Below are 22,245 nucleotides of genomic sequence, written 5' to 3' on the forward strand. Positions count from 1 at the left end.
GAGAGATTCTGACTTCAGGGGGAAAAAAAAAGACACTGTAATATCTTCTTTTCCAAACTCAGATTTTTGGTAATCCTTCTCTTAGGGTTGTTGGTTAAAGAAATGCCACAATTAAAAAATGGGCAGAAGACTTGGATAGAGATTTTCTCTTAAAAAAAAGTTTGTAATTAAAGTAATTTGCATAGGATGTGCACTCTCAAATTAGCCACAGTTCCCCCCACATTCTACAAGGGTGAATCAAAACTTATCCGCTCTCCGGTTAGATTAAAACTTCTGTTGGCCACACTGTCTTATCAGCATTTTCCGTTCAAGGCTACTGTCTCCCCAGTCACTACTATGCAGGTGTGAACGTGTTGCATCTGTTCATTTGTAACTGCATTGTGAGCAAAAATGGATGCCCCACTTATGATTTGCATGAAAGAAGAGGTGCGTGCAGTGATTCATTTTTTGTGGCCTAAGGGTGTCCCTGATGCCATTATTTATCAAAGACTTTGTGCGCAGTATGGAGAAAGTGTTTGGTCATGAAGAAGTGTGTATGAATGGGTAGAGAAGTTCAAGGAAGGTTGCACAAGTGTTAGGCATCAAATAGGAGCCGGATTCACTTCTGATGAAGAAGTGAAGACAGTGGTGCATTCATGGCTTGCAGCTCAGCCTAAAACATTTATTAATGAGGGAATACAAAAGCTTGTTGACAGATAGACAAAGTGTATTGAAAAGCAAAGAGATTATGTGGAAAAAATGATGTATTTGTCTTTTCTAAAAGTTAATTAAAATAAATTCTACAGCCAGAGTGCAGATAATTTTTGACTCACCTTCGTACATGTGCCTGCTTGTCACATATATGTTACCTGCCTGGCATTCAAGCCACTACATTTTGTCCCTGTCCCTCTCCCACCACCACTTTCTTCCCTCTGGAAAAGATTATTATAGTATTATATTCCATTTTTGATTCCTCACAAACCCCATTAATCTTCATCAGATACATTGTCATAGTCATGAAGTTCTCATACTTATCCAAATAATCACTATTACACCCGCTTTTCAGATAGCAAAATAAAAGTTTTTAATTAGATGGCTTTACAAAACTGCACAGAAAATAAATAGTGGACAAGGAAAGAATCCCCTGCAGTACCCTCCTGGACCACCAAAGGCAGTATCATGTGTGGTGAAAGAGGGCACAAAGAGGCCTTGGAGGACTTCCCTGGTGGTGCAGTGGTTAAGAATCCACCTGCCAAGGCAGGGCACATGGGTTCGATCCCTGGTCTAGGGAGATCCTACATGCTGTGGAGCAACTAAGCCCGTTTGCCATAACTGCTGAGCCCTCGTGCCACAACTACTGAAGCCCACACACCTAGAGCCCATGCTCCGCAACAAGAGAAGCCATTGCAATGAGAAGCCTGCACACTGCAACTAAGAGTGGCCCCCGCTTGCCGCAACTAGAGAAAGCCCGTCCTCAGCAACGAAGACCCAACACAGCCAGTAAATTAATTAATTAATTAATTTTTTTAAAAAAAGAAAAGAGGCCTTGAGCACTTGGATTCTGAGCCCCTGCTCTGAGAGGACAGATCTCTTAACATTGTGAACCTCAGGTTCTTCATCTGTAGAGGTGGGATAATATCACACAAAGTGATTGGAAATTTCATAGAGATCATGTACACATCATCATATCCATCATCCTTTAGACCTCAGATTGAATGTCACTTCCCTGACCCTAAAGACTAGATACCAGCCCCCTGTTAAACACACTTTGCAGCTTCCCTTCATAGCTCTTACCACAATTGTAATCATGTAGTTATTTATGACTTACTTGCTGTAATATGTCTTCCCTGTGAGACCATGAGTGCCTTGGAAGAGGTGATGTGTCCACCTTATTGCCGTGTTATTCAGTACTAAGAGCAGTGGCTGCCCAGATTAGGTGCCCAAGCACTGAAAGAATGGGTGAATGAAGGAATAAATGATTGTGAATGCACTTCATAAATTGTTAAATGCTATTCAAGGTGGAAGATATTAATAACATATTTACTAGGCATTTATTCCCTATTAAGTAGCACAGTATTTAGCGTGTTACATACATTATTTCATATAATCTAACAAAAAAGCCTTGACTTAAGTACTATTATTATCTCAATCTTATGAATGAAGAAGGTGAGGCTTAGAAGGTTTAAATACCTTGTCTAAAATAATACTGCTCTACTAGATCAGCCTTTTTAGTGTTTTTGACATTCCTTATAACCATGTACATATAATAAAATAAAAATTAATCCCATTCAAAGTCTGGATTGTGGTAGCAGGTTTAATTCTGATTCAATTGTTAGATAATAGATGTAAGTTTTGAACATGACCCCTCAATGATTGCAGTTGAAAATTCAGCAGGTTTTTCTGGTTAAACATTGAAAACCTTGCAAACTAAATGACTATAATAATTAGGACATTGTATCTTGAGACAAAAATGAATGTTTATTTTTCTAAAAGACAATTAGAGAGTAGACCCTCAGGTTTTATAATCTAACTACAAAGGCTGTACCCCTAAGGAAAACAGCAAAATAATTAATGGTAACATCTCTGACCTACACCAAGTTCATTTTCCACAAACTCAAGAAAATGAAATGCCTAAAGCATGACTTTAATCTAATCTTGATTTTTAACCTTATATTATGCATATTGATATCAGCTCTTAAAAGAACTCCTTTTAGAATTCAAAAGCCATGCATTTCTGCTTGTAGTTTTCTTTCATTAAGATTTTTCTCATTATGGAAACTTTGTCCCTTATACTTTTTATTTGAGAAACTGAAGGTCTAAATTACTTTTCCTTGTAGGTTTTAATTCGGGCCATATTATAGTGGATACATAGCATGATACATGTTTATAGAGATAATTATGACAATTAATATGATTATAAACAGAGAATTATTAAAGTGAAACAGGCTTTAAGAATGTGTATGTGTTAATTGTACTAATAAGTTTAAAAAGCCCTGCTAATTAAAGAGATACTAGATAGTGGAGTACTGTACACTTTGTGAATAAGAAAGGTACACTAAAATTTGTAAAATTTAAGAAATAGATTTCAATTTAAATATACAGTGCTAGATTGCTCTTTAAAGAAATCCTATAGTAGATCTTCTTATAAAATATAGAATAACATCTCATTTTCTGTGATTTAAGGATTTATATCAGGTTTAGTTGTAACTTTACTAGCCATTGGCTATCCACTGCTAACTAAGCAAGAGATTCCTCTGAGAAATTCAAGGTATTTAGGAATATTAATTTTCTAAATAGCTATGATTGGGACTTCCTAGGTGGCACAGTGGTTAAGAATCCACTTGCCAGTGCAGGGGGACATGGGTTCGATCCCTGGTTCAGGAAGATCCCACATGCCACGGAGCAACTAAGCCCGTGCACCACAACTGCTGAGCCTGTGCTCTGGAACCCACTCTCCATAACTAGAGAAAGCCTGCACGCAGCAACAAAAACCCAATGCAGCCAGAAAAAAATAGCTATGAACTATTTAACATGTTCATTTTGTTGAAATTATAGCTGGAACTGTGTCAGTATGATTTTTTTTTAAACACTCTCTCCCCTCAAAAGTTTTCCTTTTAATCTTGGATACACAACTTTGATGAGATTTATCCATTGTCTGCCATGTGCTATGCTGTGCTCAGCAGATGAGTATGCATGCAGTACCAAATAAATGGTCTTTCTACTCAAAGAAACTTAAATTTTGGTGGGGGGAGGGGATAACCTGTATATTGATGAAGAATGTAGGAAAACACCAAGGAAACTGCACTGTGTGATGTTTGAACAGAAAGATATTCCCAGAGCCACCTGGTTCCTGTGACTGGAAGTCAAAAAGAAAAAGAAAAGAAAAAGAAAAGGGCTTCTATTCTGGTACTGAAAATTCTCATGTAGGCCTATGCCATGTCCCACATCCCATCAGGACTCTCAGTTGGCTATTTTTTCTGGGAAAATTGACAGTTGAGAACAAAATCAATAGTCTAGGATTTGTTCTGTTTGGTCACAGAAGATACAAATGATGGGTCTGTAATAGATTTTTCTAGTTGGCCTGAAATTTGAGTATCATTTCTTTCTGTTGCTAGTCCTGAGAGACTAACAATGTTTTGTTGACTCCAAATGGATATTTGTAAATGACTGAAAAGATGCAGATGCACACATAGCCAAGTCTATTTACCAACATTAGGAAATTTCACATGTAAGCTAAGTAGGCATCTACTGTGGTGCCATAGCACTGCTGCTGTTGAAAGCTACACAGTTAATGTAAATATCAGTGTCTTGGTCATTGCTGACCCCTCTCCCCACCCCCACCCCCCACCCCGCCATATCCCGGCAGTGGTCCAGTCCAGTCTCCCTCCTCAATTCACACATAAAACTCTCAGGTGGATTTTTCTTAAAAGTAAGTTTTAATAGTAGTTAGAAATATTTAGTCATTTAATCCAACTTCCCTTCTAACCCATTATACTTTATGATTCATTCAGTTTGCTCAGCAAGGATCTGTTGCTCTGTGTTAAGCACTAGGCTGGCAATTCAGGGGTGACAAAGCAGACCACTAAGTTTATATCTACTAAAGTACATATACATTATTAGAGAATCCCATAAACACACATGACTGTAATTCTGACAAGTTCTGTGAGGGAGAACTTATGGAAGTACCTAAATGGGGTACTCTAATCAGAGAGGTCCAGAAAGAGTAGTCTAAGGAAGTGCTTCATGAGCTGAAACATAAAGGCCAAGAGGGGAAGGAAGATCCTTCCTGCCATGGGGAACAGCATGTACAAATGCTCTGATAGACAGGAAGAACTGAGGAGGCCAGAGCAGAAAATAGAGGGTGTTAAGGTTGAACTGAAGCCAGAACATGCAAGTTTTTGCAGTCAGTGTTAAAGGTTTTCTTCTTAATCCTAAGAGCAGCAGGGAAGCCATTGAAAAGTTTTAAGTGAGGAAAAGGAATGATTCAGACTTATGTTTATATAAGACCGTTCTGGGAGGAAGAATCGAGATGGCAGAGTAGGAGGACGTGCACTCACTCCCTCTTGCAAGAGCACCGGAATTACAACTAACTGCTGAACAACCATTCGACAGAAAGACACTGGAACGCACCAAAAAAAAAACCACCCCGCATCCAGAGACAATGGAGAAGCTGCAATGAGATGGTAGGAGGAGCGCAATCACGTTAAAATCAAATCCCATAAATGCTGGGTGGGTGACTCACAAGCTGGAGAGCAGTTATACTGCATAAGTCCTGAGGGTTCTGAGCCCCACGTCAGGCTTCCTAACCTGGCGGTCCAGCAACAGGAGGAGGAATCCCCAGAGAATCAGACTTTGAAAGCCAGCGGGATTTGATTGCAGGACCTCCACAGGACTGGGGGAAATGGAGACTCCACTCTTGGAGGGCACACAAAAAAGTGTGTTCACCAGGACCCAGGGGAAGGAGCAGTGACCCCATGGAAGACTGAACCAGACCTACCTGCTGGTGTTGGAGGGGTGCCTGCAGAGGTGGGGGGCAGCTGTGGCTCACTGAGGAGACAGGGGCACTGGCAGCAGGGGTTCTGAGAAGTGCTCATTGGTGTGAGCCCTTCCAGAGTCCACCATTAGCTCCACCAAGAGCCTGTAAGCTCCAGTGCTGGGTGGCCTCAGGCCAAACGACCACCAGCGTGGGAACACACCCAGCCATTGGCAGACAAGCAGATTAAAGTGTCACTGAGCTCCACCCACCAAATCGGATTAAAGTTTACTGAGCTCCACTCACCCAGCCCAACCCACCATCAGTCCCTCCCATCAGGAAGCACCCAGGAGCCTCCTAGACAGCTTCCTCCACAAGAGGGCAGACAGCAGAATCAAGCAGTATGAGCAGTATTTCATCTTGTGGAACTGAAAATCACAGCCTCAGAAAGACAGAGAAAATGAAAAGGCAAAAGACTTTGTATCAGATGAAGGGACAAGATAAAACACCAGAAAAACAACTAAATGAAGAGGAGTAGGCACACTTCCGAAAAAGAATTCAGAATAATGATGGTGAAGATGATCCAGGACTTTGGAAAAAGATTGGATGCAAAGATCGAAAGTTGCAAGAAAAGTTTACCAAAGATCTAGAAGAATTAAAGAACAAACAAATAGAGATATGCAACACAATAAGTGAAATGAAAAATACACTAGAAAGAACCAATAGCAGATTAACTGAGGCAGAAGGATGAATAAGTGACCTGGAAGACAGAATGGTGATAATCACTGATGCAGAAAAAAATAAAGAAAAAAGAATGAAAACAACTGAAGACAGCCTAAGAGACCTCTGGGACAATGTTAAACCCACCAACATTCACATTATAGGGGTCCCAGAAGGAGAAGAGAGAGAGAGAGGACATGAGAAAATACTGGAAGAGATTATAGTTGAAAACTTCCCTAACATGGGAAAGGAAACAGCTACCCAAGTCCAGGAAGCGCAGACAGTCCCAGGCAGGATAAACCCAAGGAGAAACACGCCAAGACATATAGTAGTCAAACTGACAAAAATTAAAGGCAGAGAAAAGTTATTAAAAGCAACAAGGGAAAAACGACAAATAACATACAAGGGAACTCCCATCAAGTTAACAGCTGATTTCTCAGCAGAAACTCTACAAGCCAAAAGGGAGTGGCACAGTATATTTAAAATGATGACAGAGAAGAACCTACAACCAAGAATACTCTACCCAGCAAGGATCTCATTCAGATTCGACGGAGAAATCAAAAGCTTTACAGACAAGCAAGAGCTAAGAGAATTCAGCACCACCGAACCAGCCCTACAACAAATGCTAAAGGAACTTCTATAAGCAGGAAACATAAGAGAAGAAAAGGACTTACAGAAACAAACACAAAACAATTAAGAAAATGGTAATAGAAACATCCATATCAATAATCATCTTGAATGTAAATGGACTACATGCACCAACCAAAAGACATAGACTGGCGGAATGGATACAAAAACAAGACCCATATATATGCTGTCTCCAAGAGACCCACTTCAGACCTAGGGACACATACAGATGGAAAGTAAGGGAATGGAAAAAGATATTCCATGCAAATGGAAATCAAAAGAAAGCTGGAGTAGCGATACTCATATCAGATAAAATAGACTTTAAAATAAAAAATGTTACAAGAGACAAGAAAGGACACTACATAAAGATCAAGGGATCAATCCAAGAAGAAGAGATAACAATTATATATGCACCCAATATAGGAGCACCTCAGTACATAAGGCAAATGCTAACAACTATGAAAGAGGAAATCAACAGTAACACAATCATAGTGGGGGACTTTAACACCCCACTTACACCAATGGACAGATCATCCAGACAGAAAATTAATAAGGAAACACAAGCTTTAAATGACACAATAAATCAGCTTGATTTAATAGATATCTATAGGACATTACATCCAAAAACAGCAGATTACACATTCTTCTCAAGTGCACATGGAACATTCTCCAGGATAGATCACATTTTGGGTCATAAATCAAGCCTTGGTAAATTCAAGAAAATCGAAATTGTATCAAGCATCTTTTCTGACCACAATGCTATGAGATTAGAAATCAATTACAGGAAAAAAACTGTAAAAAACACAAACACATGGAGGCTAAACAATACACTACTAAATAAGCAACACATCACTGAAGAAGTCAAAGAGGAAATCAAAAAATACCTAGAGACAAATGACAATGAAAACACAATGATCCAAAACCTATGGGATGCAGCAAAGGCAGTTCTAAGAGAGAAGTTTTTAGCGATACAATCCTACCTTGAGAAACAAGAAAAATCCCAAACAATCTAACCTTACACCTAAAGAAACTAGAGAAAGAAAAGCAAACAAAACCCAAAGTGAGTAGATGCAGAGAAATCATAAAGATCAGAACAGAAATAAATGAAATAGAGACAAAGAAAACAGTAGCAAAAATCAATAAAACTAAAAGCTGGTTCTTTGAGAAGATAAATAAAATTGATAAACCTCTAGCAAGACTCATCAAGAAAAAGAGGGAGAGGACTCAAATCAATAAAATTAGAAAGGAAACAGGAGAAGTTACAACTGACACCGCAGAAATAAAAAGCACCATAAGAGACTACTACAAGCAACTATATGCCAAAAAAATGGACAACCTGGATGAAATGGACAGATTCTTAGAAAAGTATAACCTTCCAAGACTGAATCTGGAAGACATAGAAAATATGAACAGACCAATCACAAGTAATGAAATTGAAAGTGTGATTAAAAATCTCCCAACAAACAAAAGTCCAGGACCAGATGGATTCACAGGTGAATTTTATCAAACATTTAGAGAAGAGCTAACACCCATCCTTCTCAAACTCTTCCAAAACATTGCAGAGGAAGGAACACTCCCAAACTCATTTTATGAAGCCACCATCACCCTGATACCAAAACCAGACAAAGATACTACAAAAGAAGAAAACTACAGACCAATATCACTGATGAATTTAGATGCAAAACTCCTCAACAAAATACTAGCCAACAGAATCCAACAACACATTAAAAGGATCATACACCATAATCAAGTGGGGTTTATCCCTGGAATGCAAGGATTCTTCAATATATGCAAATCAATCAGTGTGATACACCATATTAACAAACTGAAGGATAAAAACCACATGATCATCTCAGTTCAATAGATGCAGAAAAAGCTTCTGACAAAATTGAACACCCATTTATGATAAAAACTCTCCAGAAGGTGGGCATACAGGGAACCTACCTCAACATAATAAAGGCCATATACAACAAACCCACAGCCAACATCATTCTCAATGGTGAAAAACTGGAAACATTCCCTCTAAGATCAGGAACAAGACAAGGATATCCACTCTCGCCACTACTATTCCACATAGTTTTGGAAGTCCTTGACAGAGCAATCCGAGAAGAAAAAGAAATCAAAGGAATCCAAATTGGAAATGAAGAACTATAACTGTCACTGTTTGCAGATGACATGATATTATACATAGAAAATCCTAAAGATGCCACCAGAAAACTACTCAAGCTAATCAATGAATTTAGTAAAGTTGCAGGATACAAAATTAACACACAGAAATCTGTTGCATTTCTATACACTAACAATGAAAGATCAGAAAGAGAGATTAAGGAAACAATCCTATTCACCATTGCAACAAAAAGAATAAAATACCTAGGAATAAACCTAACCAAGAAGGTAAAAGACCTGTACTCAGAAAACTGTAAGACACTAATGAAAGAAATCAAAGATGACACAAACAGATGGAGGGACATACCATGTTCTTGAATTGGAAGAATCAACATTGTGAAAATGACTATATTACTGAAAGCAATTTACAGATTCGATGCAATCCCGATCAAATTACCAATGGCATTTTTCACAGAACTAGAACAAGAAATTTTACGATTTGTATGGAAATGCAAAAGACCCTGAATAGCCAAAGCAATCTTGAGAAGGAAAGACGGAGTTGGTAGAATCAGGCTTCCTGACTTCAGGCTATACTATAAGGCTATAGTGATCAAGACAGTATGGTATTGGCACAGAAACAGAAATATAGATCAATGGAACAGGATAGAAAGCCCAGAGATAAACTATGGTCAACTAATCTATGCCAAAGGAGGCAAGGATATACAATGGAGAAAAGGCAGCCTCTTCAATAAGTGGTGCTGGGAAAACTGGACAGTTACATGTAAAAGAATGAAATTAGAACACTCCTTAACACTGTACACAAAAATAAACTCAAAATGGATAAAAGACCTAAATGTAAGGCCAGACACTATAAAACTACTAGAGGAAAACATAGGAAGAACACTCTTCGACATGAATAACAGCAAGATCTTTTTTGATCCACCCCCTAGAGTAATGGAAATAAAAACAAAAAATAAATAAGTGGGACCTAATGAAACGTCAAAGCTTCTGCACAGCAGAGGAAACTATAAGCAAGACAAAAAGACAACCCTCAGAATGGGAGAAAATATTTGCAAACGAATCAACAGACAAAGGATTAATCTCCAAAATATATAAACAGTTCATCCAGCTCAATATCAAAAAAACAAACAACCCAATCAAAAAATGGGCAGAAGACCTAAATAGGCATTTCTCCAAAGAAGACATACATATGGCCAAGAGGCACATGAAAAGCTGCTCAACATCACTAATTATTAGAGAAATGCAAATCAAAATGACCATAAGGTATCACCTCACACCGGTTAGAATGGGCATCATCAGAAAATCTGCAAACGATAAATGCTGGACAGAGTGTGGAGTAAAAGTAACGCTCTTGCATTGCATTGCTGGTGGGAATGTAAATTAATACCGCCACTATGGAAAACAGTATGGAGGTTCCTTTCAAAACTAAAAATAGAACTACCATATGACCCAGCAATCCCATTCCTGGGCATATACCTAGAGAACACCATAATTCAAAAAGACACATCCACTCAATGTTCATGGCAGCACTGTTTACAATAGCCAGGACATGGAAGCAACCTAAATGTCCATCAAAGGATGAATGGATAAAGACGATGTGGTACATACATACAATGGAATATTACTCAGCTGTAAAAAGCAATGATACTGGGACATTTGTAGAGACATGGATGGACCTAGAGACTGTCATACAGAGTGAAGTGAGTCAGAAAGAGAAAAACAAATATCGTATATTAACACATATATGTGGACTATAGAAAAGTGGTAGAAATCAACCGGTTTGCAAGGCAGAAATAGAGACACAGATGTAGAGAACAAACATATGGACACCAAGTGGGGAAAGCGGGGATGGCTGGGGGGGGATGAATTGGGAGATTGGGATACCAAATTGTACACTCTAAATATATGCAGTTTATTGTAAAAAATAAAAAGTTAAAAAAAAAAAGTCAAAAAAAAAAAAAAGATAACCGTTCTGGCTGCATTTTGGAGAGAGCATGTGACAGGGAGCCAGAGTGGACATGGTAGATCATTTGAGAGGCTTTGTGATCATCCAGAAGAGGAATAATGGTCACTTGGATTGTGGTGCTGGCGGAGGAGTTGGAGACAAGTGGATCTGGATTGGATATGGAGAGGATGGAGGTACATGTCAAGGATGATGTCTAAATTCTGTCTTTTCAACCTGAATGGTTTATGGTACCATTCATTAAGACCAGGCTTCCGGTTTGAGGTGTCTTCGAGACATTGAGGAGGAGTTGGTCAAGAAGGCCACTGGATACAGCAAGTGGCTCTTAGAAGAGAGGACTAGGCTAGAAATAGAAATTAAAGAGTCATCTAATATTTAAATCTCCCTTATAATATCCGGAATAGCTTTTCAGACTTCTGCTTGAACAGTCTTCAAAATGACAGAAAATTCACCACCACAACAACCAGACATGCTTCAATTAAAGAAAGATGGTTTTTAAGTTAGACTGAAAGCTTTTATTAATATTAATTTTTATTGGAGTATAGTTGCTGTACAATGTTGTGTTAGTTTCTGTTGTACAGCAAAGTGAATCAGCTATATGTATACCTATAACCCCTCTTTTTTGGATTTCCTTCTTATTTGGGTCACCACAGAGCACTGAGTTCCCTGTGCTATACAGTAGGTTCTCATTAGTTATCTATTTTATACATAGTAGTATATATATGTCAATCCCAATCTCCCAGTTCATCCTACCCACCTTCCCCTCTTGATATCCATATGTTTGTTCTCTCCATCTGTACCTCTGCTTCTGCTTTACAAATAAGTTCATTGTACCATTTTTATAGATTGCACATATAAGCAATATTATACGACATTTGTTTTTCTCTTTCTGACTTACTTCATTCTGTATGATAGTTTCTAAGTCTATCCACATCTCTGCAAATGGCACAATTTCATTCCTTTCTAAGACTGAGTAATATCCCATTGCATATATGTGCCACAAGCTTCTTTATACATTCCTCTGTTGATGCATATTTAGGTTGCTTCCATGTCCTGGCTATTGTAAATAGTGCTGCAATGAACATTGGGGGTGCATGTGTCTTTTTGAATTATAGTTTTCTCCAGGTATATGCCCAGTAGTGGGATTGCTGTGTCATATGGTAATTCCATTTTTAGTTTTTTAAGGAACCTCCATACTGTTCTCCATAGTGACTGTATTAATTTACATTCCCACCAACAGTGTATGAGGGTTCCCTTTCCTCCACACCCTCTTCAACATTTATTGTTTGTAGATTTTTTGATGATGGCCATTCTGACTGGTGTGAGGTAATACCTCATTGTCGTTTTGATTTGCATTTCTCTAATAATTAGCGATGTTGAGCATCTTCTCGAATATTTGTTGGCCATCTGTATGTCTTCTTTGGAGAAATGTCTATTTAGGTCTTATGCCCATTTTCTGATTGGGTGGGTTTTTTTTTTTTTTATATAGAGCTGCATGAACTGTTTGTATATTTTGGAGATTAGTCACTTGTCAGTTGCTTTGTTTGCAAATAAATTCTCCCATTCTGAGGGTTGTCATTTTGTCTTGTTTATGGTTTCCTTTGCTGTGCAAAAGCTTTTAAGTTTAATTTGGTCCCATTTGTTTATTTTTGTTTTTATTTTCATTACTCTAGGAGGTGGGTCAAAAAAGATCTTAACTGCAATTTATGTCAAAGAGTGTTTTGCCTGTTTTCCTCTAAGAGTTTTATAGTGTCCAGCCTTAAATTTAGGTCTTTAATCCATTTTGAGTTTATTTTTGTGTACAGTGTTAGGGAGTGTTTTAATTTCATTCTTTTATATGTAGCTGTCCAATTTTCCCAGCACCACTTTTTTTTTTTTTTTTTTTCTTGGCACACGGGCTTAGTTGCTCCGCGGCATGTGGGATATTCCTGGAGCAGGGCTTGAACCCGTGTCCCCTGCATTGGCAGGCGGATTCTTAACCACTGCGCCACCTAGGAAGCCGCATCAGCACCACTTATTGAAGAGACTATCTTTTCTCCATTGTATAGTCTTCCCTCCTTTGTCATAGATTAGGTGAGCATAGGTGCATGGGTTTATCTCTGGGCTTTCTAGCCTGTTCCATTGATCTATATTTCTGTTTTTGTGCCAGTACCATACTGTCTTGATTATTCTAGCTTTGTAGTATAGTCTGAAGTCAGGGAGCCTGATTCCTCCAGCTCCATTTTTTTTTTCTCAAGATTGCTTTGGCTATTTGGGGTCTTTTGTGATTTTTCATAGAATTAGAATAAAAGCTTTTTGAAATAAATTCTACTCATTAGCTCTGATTCTGCCACTTGGACAAATGGAATCACTACCTAACAGGGCTTCAGGAATTTGAAGAAAACTGGTATGGTATATCTCCCCACGATTTTGCCACCCACCTTAGATCTTCTGTCCAGCAAAAATTCTTTTAGATCAACTCAGCAGTGTAGCCTTTGCCAATCTCTTCAGCTTCATCTACTACCAACACAGAAACAGACCCCCACCCCCCCAGAGAACACCTATATACCCACTCACATTACTTCCACTCATATTTAAATGTTGGGACTTCCTAAGCATGGTATGTTTTCACAAACTTTTGTGCCTTTTCTCATGGCTGTTACATAGGAATGATTTTTAATTCCACCACTTATAAAATTACAGCTCTCTCACAGAAGCTAATGAGACCAACTAGCTGACCATAGGAATTTTTTTCAGAAGAATAGATTGGACAGGAAGCTGCCAGTAGCTCATATATGTCCAGGACTATAGGACAAATGTGGACTTACTTGGGGCCAACATTGTGATATTCAAATTGGTCCTGTCTTACGAGTAGGATATGGCAGAAGGTCATGTGGGCAGTGTTCTGTGTTAAGAGCCATCACTCTCACCTGCTCTTTTAGTCAGAGAAGGCTGCCTGCACTCACATAGAACTCCACAGTCCTAGTCCAGTCAGGAGTTCCTTGGGCATACTTCCACATGGTCTTCCATATAGTGGCTCCTCTGGGACCCTTGAAGTGCTCCGCTGGATCTTTTGCACCTTGTCAAGAGGTGAGGAAAGAGAGAGCATGGGGATTACACAGGAGGTTTTAGGAGCCAGGAAATGGTTTATAGTTCTCACATTCCATTTCTCATGTTCCATTAACCAGAACTCAGTTACATGACCCATATAACTGCAAGGAAGGCTCAGAAATGTAATTTAGCTGTGTGCCCAGAAGGAAAAGGCCGCAAGGTTCAGTGAGCATACCTTCCTTATCCTGGAGGTGATTCCAATTTGTTCTCTTTCTCCCCAAAACATTCAGTGATTCCTTGTTGCCTACCAAATTTAGAGCAGGCTCTTAGCATTTTAAGACTCTTTTCATTATGACCCAAGCCTATCCTTCCAGCTAAACTTGTGATTTCATTATTCCCCAAGCATACCCTACCCTTTCACTCTTCCATGCCTCTATTCAGGCACTTCCATTTGCCTTGGGCACCCTACATCTCTTATTCTTGAAATCTTATCAGTCATTCAAGGTCCATTCAAGAAGTCACTTAGTCTTCATTCCCACTGGTCTGCCTTATGTTGTAGTTACCTGTTTACTTATACTGTCACCTCCATCCAGACTCCCTGAGGGCAAGCAATGTGTCTTATCCATTTTGTGTCACTGACAACCTCTAGGAAATGCCTGAGAGTGCTCAATCAAATCTTTGTTCAATTGAGTTAAATAGTTTTATTTAAATTATTTCCTTAAAGAGAAAATATGATGTATTTTTCAGTAGCTTTCCTTTCTTTTCTTTTTTTCTGTTTTTTTATGAGGAAAAACATTTGTGGTAGTGGTTCTCAAATGATACTTAGCACAAAAACCACTTGGGAGAACTTGTTAAGATTATAGATTTCTGTTGGCCACCCAAGATTCTAATTCTATAAATCTGATAGATCTGATGTGGGGCCTCAGTATCTGCATTTTTATAAGTGCCCTGGGAGAGTGGGAGGAGGATTCAGATTAAAGTGGGGGAGGATTCAGATCATATGACCCCTAGATAGTACTTTTAGAAATATTGCTATACGGTGTTTGTCGTTACGCCCAGTAATGGACTATTATTACCTTCCTTTAATAAAACAGATCAGTTCATTAATAGAGGAACAGGTAGCATGCGGAGCAGTAAAAATCAAGATATTTGTCATATTGCCTTTGGATCCAAAGTTCTTGGACCACCTCCACTCTCTGGCAGAAGAAATAACATGAGGATATCCAGTGAGGTAGGAGCAAGGTTTAAAGAGCTTATCTAAGCATGGATGGCATGGGAAGGGAGGGGGTTTTTCCCAATGCAGAGGGGAAAAAAGAGGAAGAGAGACTACTTGCCAAAAGCAGAAGGCCTGAATAAATTTGGAAAAGAAATTCTGGATTTTAAAAGACCTCAAAACTGTTTTCTTTTAGTCATGTCAACACAGTTAACATTTTTGAGTATTCTTTTCATTAAATATGTTCACAGGACTTAAAAGCAAATATATGTGAGCACATTTTGTAGTCTCCTTCAAAAAGGAGTTGGATCATTATCAGACACCTTAGAATGAACAGATTCTCAAATGTTATATTTTTATTTTTAATTTCCTCTGAATTTCTGACATACACAGTGATTTTCATTTCGACTCCTACCTACTAAAGATGGAGTGTAACAAATAAGCACATTTTAATTTATGTGTCTATGAGATTTGCTTGTCTTCTGTTTTATCTCACATTATATTTATCCTTCCATTTCTTTCTTATTTTCTACCATAATTTCCCTCTCCACCAACTTCTTAATCTTCTCATTTCCTCAGTTTTTTTACCTCACTCTTTATTTGTCCAACTATTATTTCTTCTATGTAGATTCTACAAAAAATAAATGCAATTCCTGTATTTTAAAATATACAGATTAATTCCTTTTCCTTACAGACAGTAAGATCTGTTGGATCCAAAAATAACCGATCGTGCCAGCAGTCTACAGTAGAGAAGTGTGTTAACAGTGCAGAAATGTCAACCTTGCTATTATCTGAGTCTGAGGCACAAGGAGATAAAGAAAATATTGGCCAAATAAAGCAGACTATACCTATTCATGGTAAGAATGATGCATAAAGATTGATAGCTAGTGAAAACAGTGAGAAATGTTAAGATAAATCCATAGTTATATTCTTGACTAGATCTTAACTCCAGAGAATTATCACTTAAAAATGAAAATGGTTATGGATATTGAAATATGTTTAGAATTCTTATACGTATATTCTCTTCCAGAACCTGGCATTCTATGTATTCTGTCATTTTACATTGCTATACTACCCTGTGTTTTTGCTTTCTGATAACTAGTGAGAAAATAATATAGTATCCTATTAATGCTATGTTTTGGAAACCCCATGTGCATTTTAAGTTTTCTTACTTTTATCTTTTAATTAATCTCTTCTATTTGTAAAGTGCTCTTTGTTTTCTTTCATTGATGCAAAAACAACCCTGTTGGTGAAGAAAACTTTTATCCAATTGTATAGATTGAGACTTCAGGGCTAAGAGAGTAAGTGATTTGCAATTTGTAATCATTGGAAAGAACTGGGGCCAGAATTCAAAACGTGCTACTCCCTGTCAGTTTGTCCACTTTTACAGGTCTCATTTTTGTGAACATTGAAAAAGGGAGGCATTTAGGCTCGTTTTATTTGATTTAGAAATTAATGATTACTGTTAGAGACTATATCTCCCATGGAGATAAGGAAATGAATAACATAGATATCCAGTCCCAGTTCTACCACTGTCTGTGAGACCTTGATCAAGTTTCTTAAACCCTATGAGCCTCAGTTTCCTCATCTGTAAATGGGGATACAATTACTACTAGCACTAGTAGTAGTAAGAACAGCTGCCTCAAAGGGTCAGTATGAGGATTCAGTGAGAACAGTCAGGTACATCATATTGTGCCAAGAATTTAAGCATTCAGTAAATATCAAATGCTGTTATGAATATTATTATTGTTACAGAATTAAATTACACTTAAGAATTCTTCAAGATTGATCTCATGTCTCCAGGGTTCTTTTGGAAACTGCCCTCTAAGCTCTTGTTGAATCATACTTAAATCTTTTAAAGGAAAAAATAATTTTTCCATACTGGCTGTCAATTTCATTTTTTACATTTTTTAATATAGCATGTTGCATGATTAACATTAATCAAATTACTTGTAGCTCTGTATATGGTTATATGACATAAATAAATTTATGTATTAGTAGTTTTGAAAGCCTGATATAATTCTAATATTGGAATAGAAATAAACACCTATTTCCTATAAAGCAATAATTTTTTTTTTAAACAGCTTTACATTTTGTCAAAATGATTCATGAAAATTCTCATCCTAGCTATAATTATATTTACTGAGTTATTTCAAACTATATAGTGCTTTCTGTTCTGGCTTTTTGTTCTTTCATATGAAAATGTACCAGCCAATCTGCATATTATGCATCCACATCCCCCTCAAGAACCATCAGCTGATAAGAATAACAGGAGAAAATTACGGTTAAAAAGAACCAGCAGAGAAAGGACAGAGACACCCAGCGGTATGGCACTAATTCAATACTATCTTATATCTGTATATTATTCAGAGCAATGGAATCTCTCTCTGCAGGTTGTAAATTTTAAAGGATTATGAACCAATTCATTTAAAATATAAATATCTGTTCTACAAGGATTATGGAAATCAAATTTTCTACAAAAGAATTGCTCTAGAGCCCTAACAGATTTGTTGGATGAAATAGGCAGTACCACAAAACTAAAGGATTCCTACTTCTACTCTCAGAGGCTGAATAAGCTTAAATTATTGATTTTTAAAAACAGCACAAATTTGATAGAAGTTCCTGCCTGCAGACCTTACTAAAGTTGAATTTAACTCATAATTTTTCATGTTTCATTTCTCTCTCTTCTTTTTAAATTGGGCCCTTTTTATAATAGATTGTTTTTAAACTTGCTGTCTCTCCTTTTGGACTCCTTGCCATCTATTATAGTGTAGGTTACAATGTCAACATTTTGCAGCCAGTAAAGCATTAGAGAAGTATAGTTGGCTATTATAGTTATTCCTTAAAATATTAGATTTGAGGGATGTATTATAGATTTGTATACACATGAGTTAGTCTATCCTAAATCAAGGCGAGAGTGTATCATGTATGCATCTGTTAGCATAATTTCTCAAAAATGTAGATTTCTTGGGTAGGCCAAAATCCTGCTTGCTACGTTTCATGTTATTTTTATAAAATAGTAAATAGAAAAATTACTTCTGCAATAATGCCTGTATTCATTTTTCTTAAGGTGCTGAAGGAAAGAGCTTGGTTTAAGAGAGTTGAGTTCAGTAAGAACTGTAATTTAAAGAAAACACACTCCATTTTATATGGAACCAAAGGAAAAAATATAGGACCTTTTAAAAACTATATGGGTTTTGGAATTCCTTTTATTGTGTATCATAAAGTTTAAATTTAAAATGTCCCCATGCAAATATCAAGGAATTTTAAGATGAACCTCTAAAAAAATACAGCTGAGTTCATCTTAAAATACTCTACTGAAAAAGAAAAAAAACTGCATGTAATCTGTGTTGTCACCTCTAACTTGCTTTTCAATAATCATACAGAAAAGTATACCACAATATCATTCTTCAAAAATTAATTTATATATATATCTAAAGAAGTAATATAGAGGAAAATATTTATTCCAATCAAGGCAATTCTTCAGGAAATAACAGGAATGAACATAAAGCAACAACTGTCCTCACCACTGTGTCCCAAAAAAGAACAGAGACATTCAACCCCAGCTCTCCAGCACCCCCGTCTCCTGATCAAGCAGGTGAGTATCTTTATTATACCTTAGTTGCTAATAATTAATAAAATATAAATATGTTAAGTATTTCAAACCCGCTCATTTTGAAAAGTCATGATGCAGTCACTTGCTAAAATCTATCATTTTTTAAAATCTCTTTTAACCTCAGTTTTATGTCAGACTTTAATGAATGAAAGAGTATTTTTATTTTCAAGTTTTGATGCACAAGTTGCCCTGTTCGGAATGAAAGTTTAAAACTTTGAAGTTTTCACGACTTTGTCACCCACCCCAAAGATTATCTATTGTTGCACTTCTCCAATCCTCTTTATAATGGAGACGATTGGAGTGTAGAGCATTGAGCCCATCAACATACCTTACCTAGCAGGTGTGTGGTACTTTTACAAAGGCAAATTGTTTTTGAGCTAGGGAAAAGGGAAAATAAATGAAAATTGTTTGTAGTTTGTCAGTCTTATTTATGCAGTGTTGAAACCTTCATTAAAATGTTAGGCACAATTAGTGTCTCTAGCATAAATCTGACTGTGTAGAAAAACTAATTAGATGTTTAGGTGATCGTTCTTGCATTTATCTTGTTTGCTGCAATATTGTGATTACACAGTAATTTACATATTTTCCTAAGAAAACACACCAAATTATTCATTACAATTGATATGGAAATACTTGAGGTAAAACTAGAAATTCCAGAAAAGCATGTAGTAGTGAGATAATTAGAGTTCTTTTGGTGTAAAAACACTTCTTTTACTTTGACTTTTTGACAGTTAATAGTATGTTTGGTGGTAGGTCATACAAGTTATTTAATTACATAATGAAGATTCCCAGGATCTCTCCCTTCTATTTTCTTTACATATCCCTGTACATAATACAACACATTGGCTTTTTTAATTTTATTCAGTGTTTGCTAAAGCAACTGCTGTGTTTACAAAGCACCTGCTATGTGCTTAGCACCAGGCAAAAGAGTTTGCTGTCCAAAAGAAGACACCCCAGTGAATCTACTCATTTCACCTACCCACCGCTACACTGACTCAGGACCCTCCATGTTTTCTGTGAATGTGGTGAGATGAAGTATTGATAGATTCAACCTGTTATTGACCATTTACCTACAGAAAATGTGAAAGCCTTGTCCCCAATAGATTTTCTCTAAGAAATGTATATTTGTTGCCCTTTTTACAGACAAGTTATGTTATACAATCATAGTCTTAGGTTAAGAAATAGATGAATATAGTTGAGATGAATACAATTTTATTTGTGCCATCAATATAATTTTTATTAAAGGTCTTTTTGTTTGCTTGTTGCTTTTGAAGTGTCAGCTTTAAAGTTTCAAGTTAGCAAATCTTAGCCCTTGATTATTCTTCTTGTGATGATAAATATAATAGAATTCAAGAGTCAGGAGTAAAATTTACCATGTCTACATTGTGGTTCTGCACAACACAAATTCTTGTAAGATTTTCACCATTGACATAATGCAACAAAAAAGTAGATTTCCAAAAAAATAGACTCAGTTGATAAAATGCTCAACTTTTCCTGCTGTCATTCTAAAAAAGAAAGTAAGCCTACTTTTAATAATGTTTATTATAGACATTTGGTTTTTTTTTTTTTCAGTTTTTCCAGGTCATAGAATTATAAAGTCTATTTCAATGTTGAATAAAAGATTAAAATTTTTTTAAGTTTTGATAAAAATGTATCTCAGTGGTAGTATATAATATTTTTAAAGAAAACAAATAATGTGTAAAAAGATTTTCATATTGAAACATTCTCTCCTAAAATTAAATTAAAATTAAACATAAAGGCTCTTTTCACCAGCAGAATTCACCAGTCACAGTAACAAATATTTCTGTGGACTTAACTATTACTTGACAAGTCTATTCAGTTTAATCTATGAATTGTCCCATTCCACTCAGTAGAAGGGAGAGGGAAAGACTGTAGCCTTTTTGTGGTTTTCCTCTCCATGTTTTGTAATCTGAACAAGGCCCAGATACTTTAAAGAGCTTGTTAAGTACTCTGTCCTCCTGAAGTTAAAAGAAATTAGTAACTCAAACCCTTTTAAATTTGGAAGATTTTCCCCCTCTGAAATATCAAATTAATGAGGCTGTGCTGTAAAGAACTTGCTGCAAGACAGGTGATAATTATTTCAGACTTACAAATTTCCTGGCCAGTGTTTAAACTCAGATGGAGAGGAAGTACAAATGAGTTGCCCATAGCTGTAAACACATCTGTGGGTTAAATGTTTAGCAGATTACAAGATGGTGGATAAATTGCCTTCCTTGGCTTTGCATTATTTGATAAATCTCTGTTTCAGCAAGAAATGTTAACCTAACTACCTGCCTAAAATAACACTTATGGAATACTGCTCTAATTTTTGTCATCTTTTGCAAATGTCAGATGAGTGGATATTTCCTGAAAATGATGACTACATACCGCATTTGGCCTCCAGCACGCAGTCTCTAATGCTGGATGGAGACTCCTGCCACACCTGTCACCTGTGGCTAGAAGCCAGCAAGGAAAGTGAACATGACCAACAGATGGAGGAAACCCAGATTGTTTCAAAGGATGTTTTCACTTTTTCATCAAGACCACGATCAGCACCTCATGGAAAGACTCAGAATATGTCCCCAGAGGAATGCCCATTTATTTTGGATCTAAAAGAGGATACCAGTGTGACAAGGAGAGACACCCAGCTGGAGGATGATTTTTATGTTGGTGACAGCAGCGAAGAGGTACATCGCTTGATGAGCAAAGTGGTTCTAAAGCGCAGTTGTCCTATTAGCTCCAACTAAGCACTAAAACTAGTGGAAATGAAAGAGGGGAAATCAACTGCTATTTATAAAAATGCAGCAGATTGCAGTGTCAGTCAACAGTTGCCTCAGGTTGTTATGGTAACTCTAAATTGCTGCCATTTTTATTAACAGTCAGCCAATTTCATTTTTAATTATGGAAACCAGTTTTTGGTTTGATTTTTTTTTTCATGTTAATCTTTATCTCACAGAATGAGAAATAATATGCAGTTTAGTTATATGATAGCATGACCAGTAAAACATTGAGAACACATTGTCCTAGATCTCTGGAGAGATTGTGTTGCAGTTGCTAATAAGCATTCTGAATTGACGGTTTTCTGGCTTCCGTACTCCCTGCCATCTTTTCACCTTAGACCTATTAGGACTCATTATTTTCCATATGGCCCCAGAATTTCAAGAGTTGTGCCAATTAAAGTTAAATAATGAATCATGGAATAGTGCTGGGATTTGCCTTACAGGAGGTTTTCTGTTTGCAATTATTTAGAATACAAATATATCTCATAAATCAATAAATTCATAAAAAGTTTTTAATAACTTGTTAAATATCAAACTGAATGTAGTTCTGAAATATTTGTTTAAAACTTAATATAACTTTTTCCCTATATGAAATGAATTTATTTGTGAAATTTCTTTAGCATTGTTCTTTAATAATAGGCATACGTATTTTCTAGAAAAAATTATCTTAAAAGACTATAGTCAAGTTATGGTTTAGTGAAATTATACACATCACTT

At 36.8% G+C, this 22,245-nt stretch overlaps 1 protein-coding gene across 22 annotated transcripts in view; it reads left to right on the top strand.

The window, feature by feature from the left end:
• Window positions 1-22,245, top strand: part of CFAP20DC (CFAP20 domain containing) — a 269,629-nt gene that overhangs the window by 162,725 nt on the left and 84,659 nt on the right. For 16 of the 22 annotated variants that reach the window (XR_009048710.1, XR_009048711.1, XR_009048712.1 and 13 more), the window contains 5 exons: window positions 15,014-15,150; window positions 15,827-15,989; window positions 17,344-17,457; window positions 18,608-18,730; window positions 21,101-21,435. Coding sequence is in view for 18 of the 22 variants with exons in the window: in XM_057704976.1 (XP_057560959.1) it covers window positions 15,014-15,150; window positions 15,827-15,989; window positions 17,344-17,457; window positions 18,608-18,730; window positions 21,101-21,435 (872 nt within the window). In the remaining 4 variants the exon portion in view is untranslated. Of the gene's footprint in view, window positions 1-15,013; window positions 15,151-15,826; window positions 15,990-17,343; window positions 17,458-18,607; window positions 18,731-21,100; window positions 21,436-22,245 lie in introns of those variants that run through there. The other 6 variants (XM_057704980.1, XM_057704994.1, XM_057704987.1 and 3 more) reach the window with 6 other exon arrangements.

This window comes from Hippopotamus amphibius, chromosome 13 (assembly GCF_030028045.1).
Source record: "Hippopotamus amphibius kiboko isolate mHipAmp2 chromosome 13, mHipAmp2.hap2, whole genome shotgun sequence".
Lineage (NCBI taxonomy): Eukaryota > Metazoa > Chordata > Mammalia > Artiodactyla > Hippopotamidae > Hippopotamus > Hippopotamus amphibius.